The sequence below is a fragment of the Macaca fascicularis genome, chromosome 7, assembly GCF_037993035.2.
Source record: "Macaca fascicularis isolate 582-1 chromosome 7, T2T-MFA8v1.1".
Classification (NCBI taxonomy): domain Eukaryota; kingdom Metazoa; phylum Chordata; class Mammalia; order Primates; family Cercopithecidae; genus Macaca; species Macaca fascicularis.
This window is the reverse complement of record NC_088381.1, coordinates 127,831,685-127,851,969: the sequence shown is the minus strand read 5'-3', so window position 1 is coordinate 127,851,969 and position 20,285 is coordinate 127,831,685. Positions and strand designations below refer to the sequence as shown.

The window sequence follows — 20,285 nt, the reverse complement described above, 5'->3', positions numbered from 1 at the left end:
CCTCACGCAGGTATTTAGAATACTCTGCCACAAAACTTGGAACTTTCCTAGAGATCTTCCTCTTCAGAAACTCTGTTCTCAGGGTTATTTTTTGCTTTGTTGTTTAGACATCCATATTTTGAGACTTCAGAGTTCTTAAGTGCCTTACCTTCTATCTTTGAGATGCAGTTTCCATCTAATGTGAGCTCTTCCAAGTTAATACAGGATTCCAGACCGTCCATTTTAGTGAGATTATTATTGCTGAATGATGCCCATTTCAAATTTTCCAATTTTTCTAAATTTGTGATTTCAAAAAGATGTTGTCCATCTAAATTTAAGGCAGTTAGCTGTAGAATAATTTACATTATATGTTATTTCTAAATCTTATAAATAAATTCAGTCAATGTTAGTAACATTTTAAAAAGCTAATGAAATAATTCAAATGTGATAAGTAGTTATCAAAAGAATTCCTTCAGGAATATTATGAAGCTATTAGTTTACAGAAAAGTAAAATTTGACAAGATTATAACTCCAAGAAGGACTTATATGGTATTAAGGACACTGTGATGAGCTAGAGTCCCATTGCAGTAATGGACTTGTCCCCAGCTGCTGGGAGTGCTTCTGGCAGAGAGCCTTCAGCTGTCAGTCCCCTGCAGGGACTGCCTTGCTGTAGACAGCTGCCAAGATCACGCTCCTTCCCAGGTTGGCCCTCAGCCAGTGATGGAGGCATATAAAGGCCTGACCATCTCAACCCAACTTAGGACAAATTTAAAGGGCCATTCTGGCTCCTCTAACTCCGGAACTGCCTGTGGGTCAGCCAAGGCTGTCACTGGGCCTTCATTTGCAGCTCAATATCTATATATATCTTGCAATAAAAGTAATGCCAGTAATATCTCCCATTTTCAAGGAGCAGCTTCACTTAGCCCAGTTTCTATGTTTGGCAAGAGGTATAAGGACACCTAATGTAGCAAGAAGCTGCTAGTGTTCTATGACCTTTTCCCTTATCCTTGGCTGAATTCTGACCAGCTCCCCTACTCCCTTGTCAAGATACCTGACTCTTGCTGTCCAAATTTTGGCTTGATCTCTGGCTCTGAGTCTTTAAAGTTTGCTTGCCTATTCTGACATGTTATCAGAGTCCAGAATTAGAATGGCCCTTTAAATTTGTCCTTCAGTTTTAGTGCACCTTTATCTTAAATTTCCAATTCTGTGGTGAGCGCAGTCAAGGCCCAGCCCATCTGACACAGCCACTCATGACTTGACCTCCCTGTTTTTTATTTTTTGGAATATGACAAATGTATTACTTTTTTCTAATAATAACAATGTCTTTCTTATTTTTATTTTTTCCAACTCTATTGAAGTATAATTGACAATTTAAAATTGCATATATTAAAGATGTATAACTTGATACAAGCATACATTATAAATTAAAAACTGTATGATCTCAATTATATATGAACTCTAAAATAGTCAAACTCATAGGAGAGAGTAGAATAGTGGTTGCCAGGGGCTGGGGGCAATGGGAAATGGGCAGATGTTGGTCAAGAGGTACAAAGTTTCAGTTATGCACAACGAATACTTTCTAGAGACCCTAATGTACAACACTAAAGTTAATGATAACTTTAATGACTAAAGGTAAGGACTAAAGTTAACGATACGGTATTGTATACTTGAAATTTTCCAAGAGGTAGATCTTAAGTGTTTCTTCCCTATTTTAATTAATCTCTTCCAGCTTTCTGTCCCTTACCTATCTGTGCCTTCTTTATGATACACAGACCAACAATGACTTAAAAATGGATTTAAATTAAACTTTATATTAGGTTTAGTAGAATTAACCTTTACCTTCAAGTACCAGTTTCCACTCGGATGTAAATGAGGTCCTAACTTTGAAATCTGCGTCAGAATTTTGGCAGAAGGCCATATACTAAGTATCCGTGGTCTCTCCTCTTTAGTACTAGAATGCCGTAAGAGAGATAACTAATAAAATTTAAAAAATACAATGAAAAAAGGAAACAGTATACAGAGGTTAGTTGATACATAGTTAAAATTATTGTTTCCAGGGAAGATGAGTGGCCCAATAAATAATTTTAAAATGTAACATTTCCTTTGCCTTAAATTGTTTTCAATATCCAGACATACTTTAATTACATTGTTTCTTGTTTTAGCAAATATGGAACCATTACAAGATTATATTTATAAGATTGTAAAAGGATTACTATAATATGAACACCCATATAATCCACCCATGAAACTAGCTTAAGAGCTAGAATATTATGAATAGATTACAAGCACCCGGTGGGCCCCATCCTAAGTCCTTTTCTCTCCTTCTCTGTAGAAGTGATCATTATCTCAAATGTTTTGTCCACCATTCACTTGCTTTCTTTATAATCCTATGTCTGTGTCCATAAGCAATATATAATTTAGTTTTGCACATATTTGAACTTCCTGTAAATTGAATAATATGTATGTATTCTTCTATGACTTGCCTTTTTTGTTCAATATCATATTCATCAGATTCATCTAAGCTTCTGTATGTAGCTGTAGTTCACTCATATGTCCTGTGTATAGTATTCCCTTAATGACTCTCCTGTCAATTAACATTGGAGTTGATTCAGTTTTTGCTATTATAAACATTGTTGTCATGAATATTCTTGTGCATGTTTCCTGGTACATACATGCAAGAGTTTCTTTAGAGTATATGCACAGAAGTAAAGTAAAATTGCTGGGTTGTAGAACACACACACACACACACACACACAAATATACATCAGCTTTACTGAATAACGTCAAATTGTTTTCCAGAGTGGTTGTACCACTTCAGAAAAATTACACTTTTACTTCATATTCTTGCAACAGCTTGGTATTGTCAGACTTTAAAGTTTTTGCTCATCTATAAAACTGGCAAAAATTAGTAGGTCATTACGGTTTTAATGTTCATTTTCTTGAATACTGATGTGGTGGAGCATCTTTTCCTAAGTTAATTGGCTGTTCTGATTTCCTCTCCAGTGAAGTGTATGTTCAGATCTTTGGCGCATTTTTCTGTTTGGCTGGTTGTCTTTTTCCTTATATATTCTGGATATATAAAGAATATCTTTTGACAGTTGTGTTGCAAATTTCTTTTCCCAGTATGTAGCTTGTCTTTTCACTTTCTTTGAAAAAAGATATATTAATTTTAATGTAGACATGTCCAATTATTTATGGTTTATGCTCTTTGTTTCCTGCCTACTAAATTATTCACAAATTCAAAGTCATAATGATAATCTCTGATATTTTCTTCAAAAATTTTTGGTTTTGCCTTTTATAATAAAGTCCTTAATGCCTTTTATTGAATAATCTCCCTGATCTGCAAAGGCAGTTCTGTTATTTATAAAGTTTCCACAGTCTATATTAGGTCTTTATTCTGTTCCGTTGGTCTATTTGTCTAGCTCTGTGCCAATACCACATTGTCTTAAAGGATTTTAGCAGGATTTGATTTCTTTTAAAAAAACTAATTTTCTTAATTTCAATTTTAATTTTAGATTCAGGGGGTACATGTGGAGGTTTGTTACAAGGATACATTGCATAATGTTGAGGTTTGAGGTAGGATTGAAGCCATCATCCAGGTAGTGGGCATAGTACCCAATAGGTAATTTTTCAGCCCTGCCCATCTCCCTCCTCCCTGTTGTATTCCCCAATGTGTATTGTTCCCATATTTATGTCCATGTGTACCCAATGTTTAGCTCCCGCTTATAAGTGATAACGTGGTATTTGGTTTTCTGTTTCTGTGTTAATTCGCTTAGGATAATGGTCTTCAGCTGCATCCATGTTGCTGCGAAGAACATGATTTCATTCTTTTTTATGGCTGCGTAGCATTCCATGGTGTACATTTACCACGTTTTCTTTATCCAATCCACCACTGATGGGCACCTAGGTTGATTCTGTGATTTGACTATTGTGAATAGTGCTGCAATGAACATATTAATGCATGTGTCTTTTTAGTAGAATGATTAATTTTCTTTTGGTTATAGCCCCAGAAATGGGATTGCTGAGTGGAATGGTAGTTCTATTTTTAGTTCTTTTCTTAGGGTAAATTCCCAACTGTTGTTTAGGATTGTGAATTTTTTTTTTATCAATAAAAAGTTTCTTTCCAAAATTTTGAATAGATCCAAAATTAAACATTACATTGCTTAAGGAATTAATATTCTGATACTCCACAAAAAGTAAACAGCTGGAAAACTAGAGTAGATATATTTAGGATGTTGAAGCTACTTTGGCTAAAGTACAGCATTCTTAATATGGATAACAAAGATATTTCCCCTCCTTCCATGTTAATGGATTTTGTTCTTTTCAGCCAAACAAATACAATGTTAATATTAAGTAGATAGATAATTCACTAAATGCTTTCTGAAAGCATCTCAGCTTACCTTATCCTCAGAAAGTTGCTTATTTTCATGTAGGCTCTAGAAAGGGCTTTGGTGAGTTCAGGTGACTGGTAAAAAAGCAGTTACTCTCGAGGTATTTTTGGTGTAGTGTTCATGGAAATCAAGAGAATCCATACAACAATTTGGTATTTAAATGAGATACATTTAAACAGAAAAAAATCAAGTGGTATGATTGCTCTATATTAATTTTTTATCAATAGGCTAAGAGGGAATATAAAATCTTAATGACAGAAAAAGAGTATGCAAAATATTATTTGTATGTTCTAAATAGCCCAATGAATAGTAAACAGTAAAATCCAACCTGAGTAATCCTTGTTCCAGCAATAAATTTCATAGCTGCTGCTGCTTCTTCTTCAGAAATGAAGACTCCATTTAAATGGGTAAGAGTCTTTAATCTGCCAATAACACTCAGCCTCAATGTGGCTGGCTTGGGAAAAACAAAAAAATTTTTTTGATTAATTATTAAATATGTTATGGCATGAAAATGAGTGTTTTCATGTCTTTCCATATAATTCAAAATCATACATTTCCTTGTTCATGACATATACCTAAAAATAAAAGCTTAATTATTTAAATAATAGTTGAAATTATATTTAATGATTAATCTATTTGTTTGAAGGTTGGTGATTCTACTCCGATGAGGGAGGGAAATCCCATAAGCTATTGAAAAGTGACTGCGGTGAAAAGTGTTAAAAGAACAACTGTAGTGACTCCTGTTTATCTAGATCAGCGGTAAGCTAGTCATCTCCATGTGTGATTCAATACGGATCTTTAGCCTTTGACAATCCAATTTGGCAACAGGGAGATAGCTGTAGTGTGATCATCCAGGAAATATGCTTTGGCAAAGGAAAAATATTATTCACTTTTACTGAGCAAAAAAGAAGAAATACAGCAATATAAACTTAGTAATATGGTCAATTTAATAGAACCAATTGTGCTTTAGTTTCCTTTTTAAAGGCTGAACACAACCTGATACACATCTTTTAAGGGCAGAGAAAGGAAGATTCTTGACTTTATAATCTTGGGACTTACTTTAAATACTTGAAGATATACTTAAGTATAGTCATGGAATATGGAAATTACCTAGCATTAACCTACATATTTTTGTAATGAGAAAAAATAATGTTCAGATTGCCTTTTTATAAGAGAACATAAGACTTTATAATGCAGGTTTATGAGGGGAGGTGATTTCTGGACTTAAAATTGAAAACAAGTAATGAATAATGCAAAATGCAAAATAAAATTGTAAAACATGTTGCTCAACCACAGATTAGGATATATTATAAATCAAATTATGTTTCTTCCTTAATAGTATGCCCCTCTCACTGTATTATATTATTCTTGGTTCCTATGCCTCATTAAAATACAGTTCCAGCACACTGAACTATATAAAATCTCTGGAGGTTTGCAAATGGCAATGACATCAATGACTCAAAGCAATAATGTTCTCAATCTATTAGAGGTTACAAAAAATCTGATATGAAATTATAGTCTGCTCTTATAGTAACATCTGATTCATTTGATCAGTATATTAAATCCAATTTATGAATGACTTCAACGAAAGAAGTCTAGAAAAATGAAGATGCTTTGCCTATCTCTGGCTATTACTGAATAGTAAAGTTAGTAGGGAAATGGCTCTGAAATAAAAATGTTTGCTTTTTAGTAACATGTCTGCGGCATACCTTTTGCCATGGATTATGTTGAATATCAAGAGTGAGAAGGCTTGTGGTGTGTTTGCATAACATATTTATTTCATCGCCAGATTTTTTCAGTTGATTCCAGCTCAAGTCTAAGTGCTTCAGTTTCATCAGACCTCTAAATCCCTCAAGGGTTATCACATGGTTATGGCTTGCATCCAAATATTCAAGGTTATACTGCAACACATATAAATAAAAGTTATGCTAAGAGAATCATAATTTGTATTTACAAAATAGTTTCTCTGTGGTTCTTTACATACTTAACACACTTCTTGCTAATTCTCACAGGACATATAAACAGTAGTTATGTTGCAATGATGGTATCAACATACGTATTTGTCTAAAGAGCCACAGGTATTTTGTTTTAGTAATTCTCTTTTAATTCATATTTTACCCTTGTAACATAGAGTGGCAATGTCTGTTTTCATAGCAGAGGAGACATAAAGAAACCATCAAGATAATTTATCCCCAACAAACAAAACATACTTTTTAATATATAGGTTTCTGGTTTATACGGTTGAGCCCCATAGCCTGCTTTAAAAAGGTTCATCTTCAGAGTTAGAAACTAAACCTATTAACTCAATACTAATAATTTTCTTTTTAAAAAGTGCATACTTTTAAGTAATAATTTTCTTAAATCATAAAAGTAACACATGTTCCTTGTTGGAAATTTGGAAAATGTAGCAAATACATGAAAAGAAAAAATAGAAAACATATATAATCCCATTGCTCAGAAAGAGCCACTGAAAGCACTGTTTTTTATTATATACACATATTTTTTCTTATGTAAAACATACATAATTTTGTATCATTTTAACATTTTTCCACATTATTAGATCTTCTTAAAGATGATTTTTTATGACTGCATAATATTTAACTATGTGATCATAATTTTTAAAAACATTTTAATATAGATCTCTATGTTTCTAATTGTTGGCAACACAGCAACAAACATCCATGAGAGTTATTCTCTAATTGCAGCTCCAAAGTATTTTTCAGCACAGGTTTTCGGAAACAGAATCACTGGTTCTTAGACTTTCTGTATTGTTAAGACTCTTGATAAATACTGCCAAGTAGATTTCAAGGAAGTTTTACCAACATTTTCTTCCAACAGTAGACTAAGAGAATGCCCATTTTCTCAAATACTCACTGATCCACCTGCCTTGTTTTAATTTACATTATTACTGGTGAAGTTGAACGTTTTTCTATGTGTTTATACTGGTCATTTTAAAATTCTTTGTTTATTGCCTTTCTTATCTTTGGCTATTTATCTATTCATATCTTCATCTTATTTGTTTGTAAGAAATCTCTAAGACTTTAATTTGTTATGTTTGATTTTTCTACAACTTAATTCAAACAACTCTTTAAATTCAGAATAGAATTAGTGATTCTTTTATAAGGTATAATTCTTATTGTTGGGATAGAACTTCTTATAGTGGTTCAGATTTCAAGAGTTGAATCAAAACCTAAAAAAATTTCTGAAACTAAACAATTACTGACTTTTTATTATCAGAAGCAAGCATCAGCAAAACAAAACAAAAACTATCGCTTACTATAATCATTTCTTGGACAAAAGGATATTTGGCAGTAAAAAACTATTAAGGCCATAACTTTAAAAAAAAAAAAACACCTTTAAGTAAAGTAAATTAGGCTTTATAAAAATTTACTACATGGCCCTTCTGTTCCCAATTTTCATCATAAGCTGATGAAAACTTGTCCCACATTGTGGCACCTGCCTGTAGACCAGCATTTGGGAACTACACATCATAAAAAAATAACTGTCTTCTGCCTGGGCGCAGTGGCTCACGCCTGTAATCCCAGGACTTTGGGAGGCTGAGGCGGGTGGATCACGAGGTCAAGAAATCGAGACCATCTGGCCAATATGGTGAAACCCCGTCTCTACTAAGAATACAAAAATTAGCTGGGCGTTGTGGTGCATGCCTGTAGTCCCAGATACTCAGGAGGCTGAGGCAGGAGAATCGCTTGAACCCAGGAGGTGGAGGTTGCAGTGAGCCAAGATCATGCCACTGCACTGCAACCTGGCTACAGAGCAACATTCCGTCTCAAAAATAAAATAAAATAAAACCAAAAAAAACCTGTCTTCTTCCATCCCTTGAAAATGGGGGGGGAGGGAAATCTTTATTTCTGTATCTTCAGGACATAAAACAGATTCCAGGAACTCATTGAATATTCATGAAACAGTATTTCAGTTTTGCGATAGCATTTTGTTTTAATATTTCTTGTGCTTCAGTTTAAAAATCTCTCTTAAGTTACAGTACAGTACAGTCCAACTTACAAAGATTAAAACTCAAAACACCTCTTAAATTTTCTTGGGATACTGGTTTATTCTGTAAATGTAGGTTAGCTATCTCTAGACATCAGGAACAACCTCGCAACAGATTTCTCATTCGGAAAGATAATATATTGAGTATTGTTTCAATAAAAAATTAGAATTGTAAATTAGAATTGTAATTTTTATCTAGATCAAGGTTGCAAATAGCCATTTATATTTGTCTTTCCCTAGTCAACACTAATTATGGTGGAGCTATTTGCAGAGAAAACATCTCTTTCTATTTCCTTCTCCCAGATATTCTCTTCCTGATAGTGCTGGTAAGTGAATGACAGACATGCAGCTTATTACATTTCAATTTACCTTATGTGGATATCTTGTTTAGATTTTTGAAAAATTCCATAAAACTATATGGTGTATTTATTTATTTTCTATGACTTATGAATCCCAGTCCTTCCACTGCATAAAGAAAGCCTTCGTTTGAATACACTGATACACAAGGCAAGGCCAGGAATGATGAACACTGTAACAGCGATACATTTACTTTCTACAACCTAGTAGAACCAGCTTACCTCACTGATACGAGAAGCATGCAAGAAGGGCATAGAAATTGTCCCTTTTAGTACACACTTAAGGAAAATGACAGTAACGATGAGTATCGCACAGCAAATTTAAAAACTTAAAAAATAGGAATTATAAGTGAGTGATTAAATTAGATCATAACCTTTTACAATACTGGAATAAATATAATAGTAAACATGCATATAAAACCAAGTATTAGCGAATATAAAGGCAGAGGCAACAAAAGTTTTCAAATGCTGTGAATCCACACGTAAAAACAGAGCAAATAGATAAAACCAAATTTTCATGGACAACGTTTATAAGAAAACTACATGACAAGGTTGCTCTATAGGCTCCAAAAGAAGTTGGTAGCGATAAACCACCACCAACACAAGACCTGCATGGTATTCATGTGGGAGAAGAAGGAAGTGTCAGGGCAGCATCTAATGTACCTGAAAACAGGAGAGCCCCAAAATAGTCAACAAATATTCACTGGAATGCGTGGAGACCAATTTACAGCAATTGAAATAGGGAGGGGTTTTGCTCTCTTCAATACCAGATGAGTACATGGGATCCACAGTAAAAAGGTCTGAAGGGGCCTGGTACAGTGGCTCTTGTAATCCCAGCACTTTGGGAGGCTGAGGCAGGAGAATTGCTTGAGACCAGGAGTTTGAGACCAGCCTAGGCAACATAGTGAAACCCCATCTCTACAAAATTGTTTTTTAAAAATCAGCAGGGTGTGGTGGCATGCACCTGTAGTTCCAGCTACCCAGGAGGCTGAGCAGGGGGATCACTTGAGACCAGGAAGTTGAGGCTACAGTGCACTCTATGATTACGCCATTGCATTCCAGCCTAGGTGACAGAGTGAGACCCTGTCTAAAACTGAAAAAAGAAAAAGAAAAAAGAAAGGTCTGAAGAAAGCAGTCCCTGGAGCAGTCTAGCCCCTATGAATCTAAAAACCATTCCACTAGGACTCTCTTCAAGACAGAATCCTTCTCATAGAAGAAACTGCTGGGGCTAAACTCAAAATTAAACAGGATAAGGACAAGAGAGGTGAATAAAAAAGAAGGTCTAGGCTGGGCGCAGTGGCTCACGCCTGTAATCCCAGCACTTTGGGAGTCAAGGCAGGCAGATCACCTGAGGTTGGGAGTTCGAGACCAGCCTGACCAACATGGAGAAACCTTATCTCTACTAAAAATACAAAATGAGCTGAGCATGGTGGTGTGCACCTGTAATCCCATCTACTCTGGAGGCCAAGGCAGGAGAATCACTTGAATCTAGGAGGCGGATGCTGCGGTGAGCTGAGATTGTGCCATTGCACTCCAGCCTGGGCAACAAGAGCAAAACTCCATCTCAAAAAAAAAAAAAAAAAAAAAAAAAAGAAGGAAAGAAAAAGGCCTAAAGTGGAGGATTGGAGTAGAGCCAAAAAAATCTCAGAAAGTAAGCATTACAATTTTTAAACAGTACATATAAACAACAGAAGAAGAAGATCTGTGAAGGTAGGAAAACTTTCCTACCTCATTTTAAAAGTTAAGAAAAACTAATTTCATTTGCAAATGAGCAGAGAAAAGTACCGAGGTCAAATTCAAGACAAAGCTATGGTGGGAGTGTGGAGAGGGGGAAGACAGAGGTTAATATTGCCGCTAGCAAAAAAGTACACCAGAAAAATATGCTCAAGAAACATATCATGACTATTAACCTACCATTTTAAAACAAACAAAAAGATATAAAGAATAATATGAGACATAAAATAACAGTGTAAATCTTGATTACAAAAATTAAAAAACTGTTTTAAAAGTGGAGTGAAAGGACCCAGAAAAAATGAAATAAAATAATAAAATAATTTAAGAAAGACTAAATTAGTCATATCCAAGAGTGAATAAAAAATAGATAACACTTTGAAAAGAAATGCAAGGTGAAAAAGTGAAAAAAAATTAAGATAAGAAATGAATGAAGAGACAAAAAGGATTGAAGAGAAAGTGACAAATACTGATGATAAAGAAGATTTCACATATGGATAATGGGGGTCCCTGAAGACGAAGACAAAAGCAAGGAAATAGAAAAATTGCTAAAAATATTCACATTTAAAACATCTTTCCTGAAAGAAAAAATGATTTTAAACTACATATTGGAAGATCATACTGTGAATCTGAAAAAACAACCCGGAACAACCAACACCAAGACAAATGCTAGTGAACTTATTAGATTTTAAAGAAAACTAAAAAAGTTATTTGGCCATCTAGAAGGGAAGAAAAGTTTGTGATTTATAAAGGGTAAAAAAAATCATACATTCTCATCAGACTTTCTACAACAACACTTTGTGATAGAAGAAAATGAAGTAACATTTAAGATGCCCCAAAAAATAAATTGTGAGCCAAAGATTTTATATCTAGCCAAACCACCTTTCAAGTATAAAGGACATAGCTAAACTGTTATTAACATTCAGTAACGGAAGGGGTATTATTCCTATAAGCCCTTCCTGATGATCTATAATAGGATATATTTCAGACAACCAAAATGTGTAGAGAGATACCAAAATAAAGACTGGTGATGAGAAGTAAATATACAATTACCAATGAATTAAAAGAGAGAGTATACAGAGCATAAGGCTACATGCAATGACAATATAGTTATAGTATAATTATTTTAATTATTTTTTAAAATGGGGAAGAATGGGAAGAACATACACAAAATTTTTAGAAAATCTTTCCAGTAAATTATATTGATAATAGTATAAGTACTATCATTATGACACTGTTATGTGTACGATAGTAGATAAAACAATGAGTAATTATTAAATATTCTACCATCTTGTATCCTTAAGAATCAGGATTCTTGGTATGAGAAAAGTATACATATGTAAGTAATAGAGAAGAAATTAAAAGCTTTGTGGTCTTGAACCTGAATTGGAAGTATAAAAATTTCATGAGGTTGTGCATGCAACACACATGCACACATATATTCATATTCTCTCCAACAAGTTCAGTCCAGTGAAAAGACCTAGAAATGATGACCAATTGCATTGTGTTTCTGAAGGACCACTTCTGTCTAAAAGAAACTAAAGTTTCTTGAAGACATGGCTGATACCGTGTCTGCAACAGAAAATATATAAGATGTGTATGGATATAAGATGTGTATGGAACATCTTTTTATACCAATGTCAAATAAGCTATCAAAGACTATTAGGGTCATGGCAAAATAAGTTAACTTTGAAAAGCTCTCACTGGTTAAAGATGAGACAATCTGAGCTTCAAACATGATAAAAAATTACAATGGATTGAATATAAGCAAATATGGTGAAGTCCCTGCATTCATACTGTTATTAAAACAAGAGTTGCTCACTTTGGGAAATGATAGGGAACCAATTCACTATCTTGAAAATTGGTGGATAAGCATCTATTCTGTACTTTCCATGTGAATGCTACTACTGGGAAATAATAGATAATGAGAAATGTCTCTTTGTAAAAGTATTCCAAATAATAAACGAAATAATGATAGAATAAGAATATCACCATTTTGTAATCCCCAACGGCATTAAGTAATAATGGCTTTTGGCATCATAAAAGTGAGACAAGGAGATATCATGTGTCTCCTACAGTCTTGTCAAACATTAGTTTTGCCAGAAAAATGGAACCTGGGTCTGATCCTATCTCTGGATCCACCTGCCCATTTGCAGGAAATATAGAAAATGGAACGTATTTAGGGATGCATCTTAAGTAAGCAAATCCCAGGCTGCTGGAAACTCTTTTGGTCAAAAGGCTCAAGTATTTCTAGAGATAAAATATGGGAAATGGAAGGGAAATCTATCAATTAAAAGTGACTTAAAAGACAGAGTACAAAGATGTTAAGGTTGATCTCTGGGTGGTGAGAATGATTTGTCGTTGGCCTACATTTTCTGTTTTTATACAATGCATATAAACTTCCACTGTAATGATAACAAGTTGTTACAAATAATGTAACTGGTTGCCAAAAGCAACAAAAAAAGTATAGTACATTTTTTTTTAATGGCAAAACCAAACTATTGTGCTAGGGATGTACATTTGGGTGACTGAACTATCAGGAAAAAATCCAGGAAGACGATTACTGCAGAGGTTAGGATAATATTGTAGAGAGAGAAAGGCATGGGGCACATAGAAGAGGCTTTTGCCCTAGGTGGCAAAATTATATTTCTTGATCTGGGTACTGATTACAAGCATTTTCACCTTACAACAATGTACTAAGTCACATATGTATAGCATGTAATTCTCTGTATCTGTGTTTTATTTTATAACAAAAAGATGAAAAAATACACATAGACATCAATGTAGAGTTTCTCCTCTCTCTGGCCACCTCTAATAACCTTATAGTCATTTTTAGAGATTTGACATTTGAAAAGTCTATAGCTAGCCACCTTTACTCATCCTAAAATTTGAAAATACTACTTTGGCATAAAATTTACCCAGTTACCTTATCTGTAAAATGACTATGGTAATAGTCATTTAACAAGTAGACTGTGAGGCAGTGATAATGAAAATAATTTTTATATTAAAGGTGAACACCACCACCACATAGCAAAATAAATGCTGGGCAGCTGGCTAAGCTCACTCTCCATCTAAAGTGTCTTGAATTAGTTTACTCTTTAAATCTGTGCCTAAGCAAAATTATAATGACTGTCATAACCTTTGGAAGTGCTGGCAAATAAATAGAAAAAAATAAAAATACCAAAAATCTACATACAGTCCTGAGACCTCTTTTAAAATACTTTTTCCTTCAGTTGCATACTGAATCCAGACTATCAGGGATTCTATTTACTTAAAAGGGCTTGGGCATACCAAAAGAAAAAGGAAGTGAGTTTAACACTAAATCTAAACCTAATGCCATTAACTAAAAGAAACAGCTCCCATTACAATGGTAGAAGAAATAATGTAAACGCTTTGATATAGTTGCAAGGAGCTGGAATAGAGAATGAATAAGAGCTGAAAATGATGATATATTCCGAAGAGATAAGTGAGTGACCAGGAACCCATGTAAGTAGGGGATGCTGGGTTGAAGTTCTGGAACCACATATGTAATTATTTTCGTTATATGATACATAACAAAATAAAAGCCAGACAAGATCCATGCCTATGTGTACATGTGCATTCCTGTATTGTCCTATGATACACAAGAAGGCAAACACAAATTCAACAAAATCTATGAATGTGATGTTCAGGTAAAAGGACAAGACAGAAAGAAAGATAAATAATAACCTGGATGAGCAGATGGGAGGAACTGACCATGTTAAGATGTAAAGTGGTGAACTATAAAATGAAAAAGAAATAGGGATTCATGAGAAAGAAAGAAGAGTGGGAAAACAAGAGTAGAAAAAAATGGAAATTACACCAAAGTACATTTTAAAAACAAATTTGAGAAGTTATTTTAATATATTATTTTTAAAGTAGATAGAAATGAGATATGACCACTGGTATGGATTTGGTCTGCAAACAAAAGTTCAACCCAAGACCTGTTTTAGAGAAAGTAACATAATACAGTATATGTATTTAGGCTGATTTAGGCTGCATAATCTTGTAAATGGTAGATATGAAGCCATAATTACAAAAATAATTTATCCATTAATTATTTTATTTTACACTAATATTTCAAAAGGACAGTTCTTTTTTCAAATACTTATTCCAATTTATCATTTGTCCTCTGACTTCATGATCTTTTTTCTGCTCCAAAATTTTTTTCTTTTTATTTTATAGCTGTTCCTTTGGGAGCAGGCCTAACTCCTGGGCAGTGTGCCCAGAGTCAGCACAGTTTTTAAAAAATATTAAATTGGATATATGGGGGTCGGGCGGCACCCAAGATGGCCGAATAGAACAGCTCCAGCCTCCAGCTCCCAGCGTGAGTGACACAGAAGATGGGTGATTTCTGCATTTTCAACTGAGGTGCAGACCGACACCTCACACCTCACACGGCTGGGTACACCTCTGAGACAAAGCTTCCAGAGCAAGAATCAGACAGCAACACTCACTGTTCAGCAATATTCTATCTTCTGCAGCCTCCGCTGCTGATACCCAGGCAAACAGGGTCTAGAGTGGACCTCAAGCAAACTCCAACAGACCTGCAGCTGAGGGTCCTGACTGTTAGAAGGAAAACTAACAAACAGAAAGAACACCCACACCAAAACCCCATCAGTACGTCACCATCATCAAAGACCAAAGGCAGATAAAACCACAAAGATGGGGAAAAAGCAGTGCAGAAAAGCTGGAAATTCAAAAAATCAGAGCGCATCTCCTCCTCCAAAGGAACGCAGCTCATCGCCAGCAATGGAACAAAGCTGGATGGAAAATGACTTTGATGAGTTGAGAGAAGAAGGCTTCAGTCAATCAAACTTCTCAGAGCTAAAGAAGGAACTACATAAGCAGCGCAAAGAAACTAAAAACCTTGAAAAAAGAATGGATGAATGGATAACTAGAATAATCAATGTGGAGAAGACCATAAAAGAACTGATAGAGATGAAAACGATGAAAACCATGACACGAGAACTACATGACAAATGCACAAGCTTCAGTAACTAACTCGATCTACTGGAAGAAAGAGTATCAGTGACTGAAGATCAAATGAATGAAATGAAGCGAGAAGAGAAGTGTAGAGAAAAAAGAGTAAAAAGAAATGAACAAAGCCTCCAAGAAATATGGGATTATGTGAAAAGACCAAATCTACATCTGATTGGTGTGCCTGAAAGTGACGGGGAAAATGGAACCAAGTTGGAAAACACTCTGCAGGATATCATCCAGGAGAACTTCCCCAACCTAGTAAGGCAGGCCAACATTCAAATTCAGGAAATACAGAGAACGCCACAAAGATACTCCTCGAGAAGAGCAACTCCAAGACACATAATTGTCAGATTCACCAAAGTTGAAATGAAGGAAAAAATGTTAAGGGCAGCCAGAGAGAAAGGTCGGGTTACCCAAAAAGGGAAGCCCATCAGACTAACAGCAGATCTCTCGGCAGAAACCCTCCAAGCCAGAAGAGAGTGGGGGCCAATAGTCAACATTCTTAAAGAAAAGAATTTTCAACCCAGAATTTCATATCCAGCCAAACTAAGCTTCATAAATGAAGGAGAAATAAAATCCTTTACAGCCAAGGATATGCTTAGAGATTTTGTCAACACCAGGCCTGCCCTACAAGAGATCCTGAAGGAAGCACTAAACATGGAAAGGAAGAACTGGTACCAGCCATTGCAAAAACACGCCAAAATGTAAAGACCACCGATGCTAGGAAGAAACTGCATCAACTAACGAGCAAAAGAACGAGCTAATATCATGATGACAGCATCAAGTTCACACATAACAATATTAACCTTAAATGTAAATAGACTAAATAGTCCAATTAAAAGACACAGACTGGCAAATTGGATAAAGAGTCAAGACCCATAGCTTGCTGTATTCAGGAGACCCATCTAACATGCAGAGACACACATAGGCTCAAAATAAAGGGATGGAAGAAGATCTACCAAGCAAATGGAAAACAAAAAAAAAAAAGCAGGGGTTGCAATCCCAGTCTCTGATAAAACAGACTTTAAACCATCAAAGATCAAAAGAGACAAAGAAGGCCATTACATAATGGTAAAGGGATCAATTCATCAGGAAGAGCTAACTGTCTGAAATATATATGCACCCAATACAGTAGCACCCAGATTCATAAAGCAAGTCCTTACAGACTTACAAAGAGACTTAGACTCCCATACAATAATAATGGGAGACTTTAACACCCCACTGTCAACATTAGACAGATCAACAAGACAGAAAGTTAACAAGGATATCCAGGAATTGAACTCAACTCTGCACCAGGCAGATGACCTAATAGACATCTACAGAACTTTCCACCCCAAATCAACAGAATATACATTCTTCTCAGCACCACGTCGCACTTATTCCAAAATCGACCACATAGTTGGAGGTAAAGCACTCCTCAGCAAATGTAAAGAACAGAATTTATAACAAACTCTCTCTCAGACCACAGTGCAATCAAACTAGAACTCAGGACTAAGAAACTCAATCAAAACCGCTCAACTACATGGAAACTGAACAACCTGCTCCTGAATGACTACTGGGTACATAACGAAATGAAGGCAGAAATAAAGATGTTCTTTGAAACCAATGAGAACAAAGATACAACATACCAGAATCTCTGGGACACATTTAAAGCAGTGTGTAGAGGGAAATTTATAGCATTAAATGCCCACAAGAGAAAGCAGGAAAGATCTAAAATTGACACCCTAACATCACAATTAAAAGAACTAGAGAAGCAAGAGCAAACACATTCAAAAGCTAGCAGAAGGCAAGAAATAACTAAGATCAGAGCAGAACTGAAGAAGATAGAGACACAAAAAACCCTCCAAAAAATCAGTGAATCCAGGAGCTGGTTTTTTGAAAATATCAACAAAATTTATAGACTGCTAGCAAGACTAATAAAGAAGAAAAGAGAGAAGAATCAAATAGACACAATAAAAAATGATAAAGGGGATATCACCACCGACCCCACAGAAATACAAACTACCATCAGAGAATACTATACACACCTCTATGCAAATAAACTAGAAAACCTAGAAGAAATGGGTAATTTCCTGGACACTTACACTATCCCAAGACTAAACCAGGAAGAAGTTGAATCCCTGAATAGACCAATAACAGGCTTTGAAACTGAGGCAATAATTAATAGCCTACCAAACAAAAAAGGTCCAGGACTAGATGAATTCACAGGAAAATTCTACCAGAGGTACAAGGAGGAGCTGGTACCATTCCTTCTGAAACTATTCCAGTCAATAGAAAAAGAGGGAATCCTCCTTAACTCATTGCATGAGGCCAACATCATCCTGATACCAAAGCCTGGCAGGGACACAACAAAAAAAAGAGAATTTTAGACCAATATCCCTGATGAACATCGATGCAAAAATCCTCAATAAAATACTGGCAAAGCGAATCCAGCAGCACTTCAAAAAGCTTCTCCACCACGATCAAGTGGGCTTCATCCCTGGGATGCAAGGCTGGTTCAATATACGCCAATCAATAAACATAATCCAGCATATAAACAGAACCAAAGACAAAAACCACATGAGTATCTCAATAGATGCAGAAAAGGCCTTTGACAAAATTCAACAGCCCTTCATGCTAAAAACTGTCAATAAACTAGGTATTGATGGGACATATCTCAAAATAATAAGAGCTATTTATGACAAACCCACAGCCAATATCATACTGAATGGGCAAAAACTGGAAGCATTCCCTTTGAAAACTGGCACAAGACAGGGATGCCCTCTCTCACCACTCCTATTCAACATAGTGTTGGAAGTGCTGGCCAGGGCAATCAGGCAAGAGAAAGAAATAAAGGGTATTCAGTTAGGAAAAGAGGAAGTCCCTGTTTGCAGATGACATGATTGTATATTTAGAAAACCCCATCGTCTCAGCTGAAAATCTCCTTAAGCTGATAAGCAACTTCAGCAAAGTCTCAGGATACAAAATCAATGTGTAAAAATCACAAGCTTTCCTATACACCAATAACAGACAAACAGAGAGCCAAATCATGAGTGAACTCTCCTTCAATATTGCTTCAAAGAGAATAAAATACCTAGGAATCCAACTTACAAGGGATGTGAAGGACCTCTTCAAGGAGAACTACAAACCACTACTCAACGAAATGAAAGAGGACACAAACAAATGGAAGAACATTCCATGCTCATGGATAGGAAGAATCAGTATTGTGAAAATGGCCATACTGCCCAAGGTAATTTATAGATTCAATGCCATCCCCATCAAGCTACCAATGACTTTCTTCACAGAATTGGAAAAAACTACTTTAAAGTGCATATGGAACCAAAAAAGAACCCACATTGCCAAGACAATTGTAAGCCAAAAGAACAAAGCTGGAGGCATCACGCTACCTGAATTCAAACTATACTACAAGGCTACAGTAACCAAAACAGCATGGTACTGGTACCAAAACACACATATAGACCAATGGAACAGAATAGAGCCCCCGGAAATAATACCACACATCTACAGCCATCTGATCTTTGACAAACCTGACAAAAACAAGAAATGGGGAAAGTATTCCCTACTTAATAAATGGTGCTGGGAAAATTGGCTAGCCATAAGGAGAAAGCTGAAACTGGATCCTTTCCTTACTCCTTATACAAAAATTAATTCAAGATGGATAAGAGACTTAAACGTTAGACCTAAAACCATAAAAACCCTAGAAGAAAACCTAGGTAATACTATTCAGGACATAGGCATGGGCAAAGACTTCATGTCTAAAACACTAAAAGCAATGGCAGCAAAAGTCAAAATTGACAAATGGGATCTCATTAACTAAAGAGCTTCTGCACAGCAAAAGAAACTACCATCAGAGTTAACAGGTAACCTACAGAATGGGAGAAAATTTTTGCAATCTACTCATCTGACAAAGGGCTAATATCTAGAACCTACAAAGAACTCAAATTTACAAGAAAAGAAAAAAAAAACCCTGTCAAAAAGTGGGCAAAGGATATGAACAGACACTTCTCAAAGGAAGACATTCATACAGCCAACAGACACATGAAAAAATGCTCATCATCACTTGCCATCAGAGAAATGCAAATCAAAACCACAATGAGATACCATCTCACACCAGTTAGAATGTCAATCATTAAAAAATCAGGAAACAACAGGTGCTGGAGAGGATGTGGAGAAATAGGAACACTTTTACACTGTTGGTAGGACTGTAAACTAGTTCAACCATTGTGGAAAACAGTGTGGCGATTCCTCAAGGATCTAGAACTAGAAATACCATTTGACCCAGCCATCCCATTACTGGGGATATACCCAAAGGATTATAAATCATGCTGCTATAAAGACACATGCACACGTATCTTTATTGCAGCACTATTCACAATAGCAAAGGCTTGGAATCAACCCAAATGTCCATCAGTGACAGACTGGATTAAGAAAATGTGGCACACATACACCATGGAATACTATGCAGCCATAAAAAAGTATGAGTTCGTGCCCTTTGTAGGGACATGGATGCAGCTGGAAACCATCATTCTCAGCAAACTGTCACAAGAACAGAAAACCAAACACTGCATGTTCTCACTCATAGGTGGGAATTGAACAATGAGATCACTTGGACACAGGAAGGGGAACATCACACACCAGGGCCTATTGTGGGGAGGAGGTGGGGGGAGGGATAGCATTAGGAGATATACCTAATGTAAATGACCAGTTAATGGGTGCAACACACCAACATGGCACATGTATACATATGTAACAAACCTGCACATTGTGCACATGTACCCTAGAACTTAAAGTATAATAATGAAAAAAAAAATTGGCAGAT

General features: G+C 35.6%; 1 protein-coding gene across 1 annotated transcript in view; it reads right to left on the bottom strand.

Moving 5' to 3' along the window:
* Nucleotides 1-20,285, bottom strand: part of LRRC9 (leucine rich repeat containing 9) — a 142,797-nt gene that overhangs the window by 63,154 nt on the left and 59,358 nt on the right. The window contains exons 18-21 of the mRNA XM_073997473.1: nucleotides 6,080-6,271; nucleotides 4,699-4,824; nucleotides 1,819-1,953; nucleotides 149-326 (exon numbers count right to left, since the gene is read on the bottom strand). Coding sequence (XP_073853574.1) covers nucleotides 149-326; nucleotides 1,819-1,953; nucleotides 4,699-4,824; nucleotides 6,080-6,271 — 631 coding nt within the window. The remainder of the gene's footprint in view (nucleotides 1-148; nucleotides 327-1,818; nucleotides 1,954-4,698; nucleotides 4,825-6,079; nucleotides 6,272-20,285) is intronic.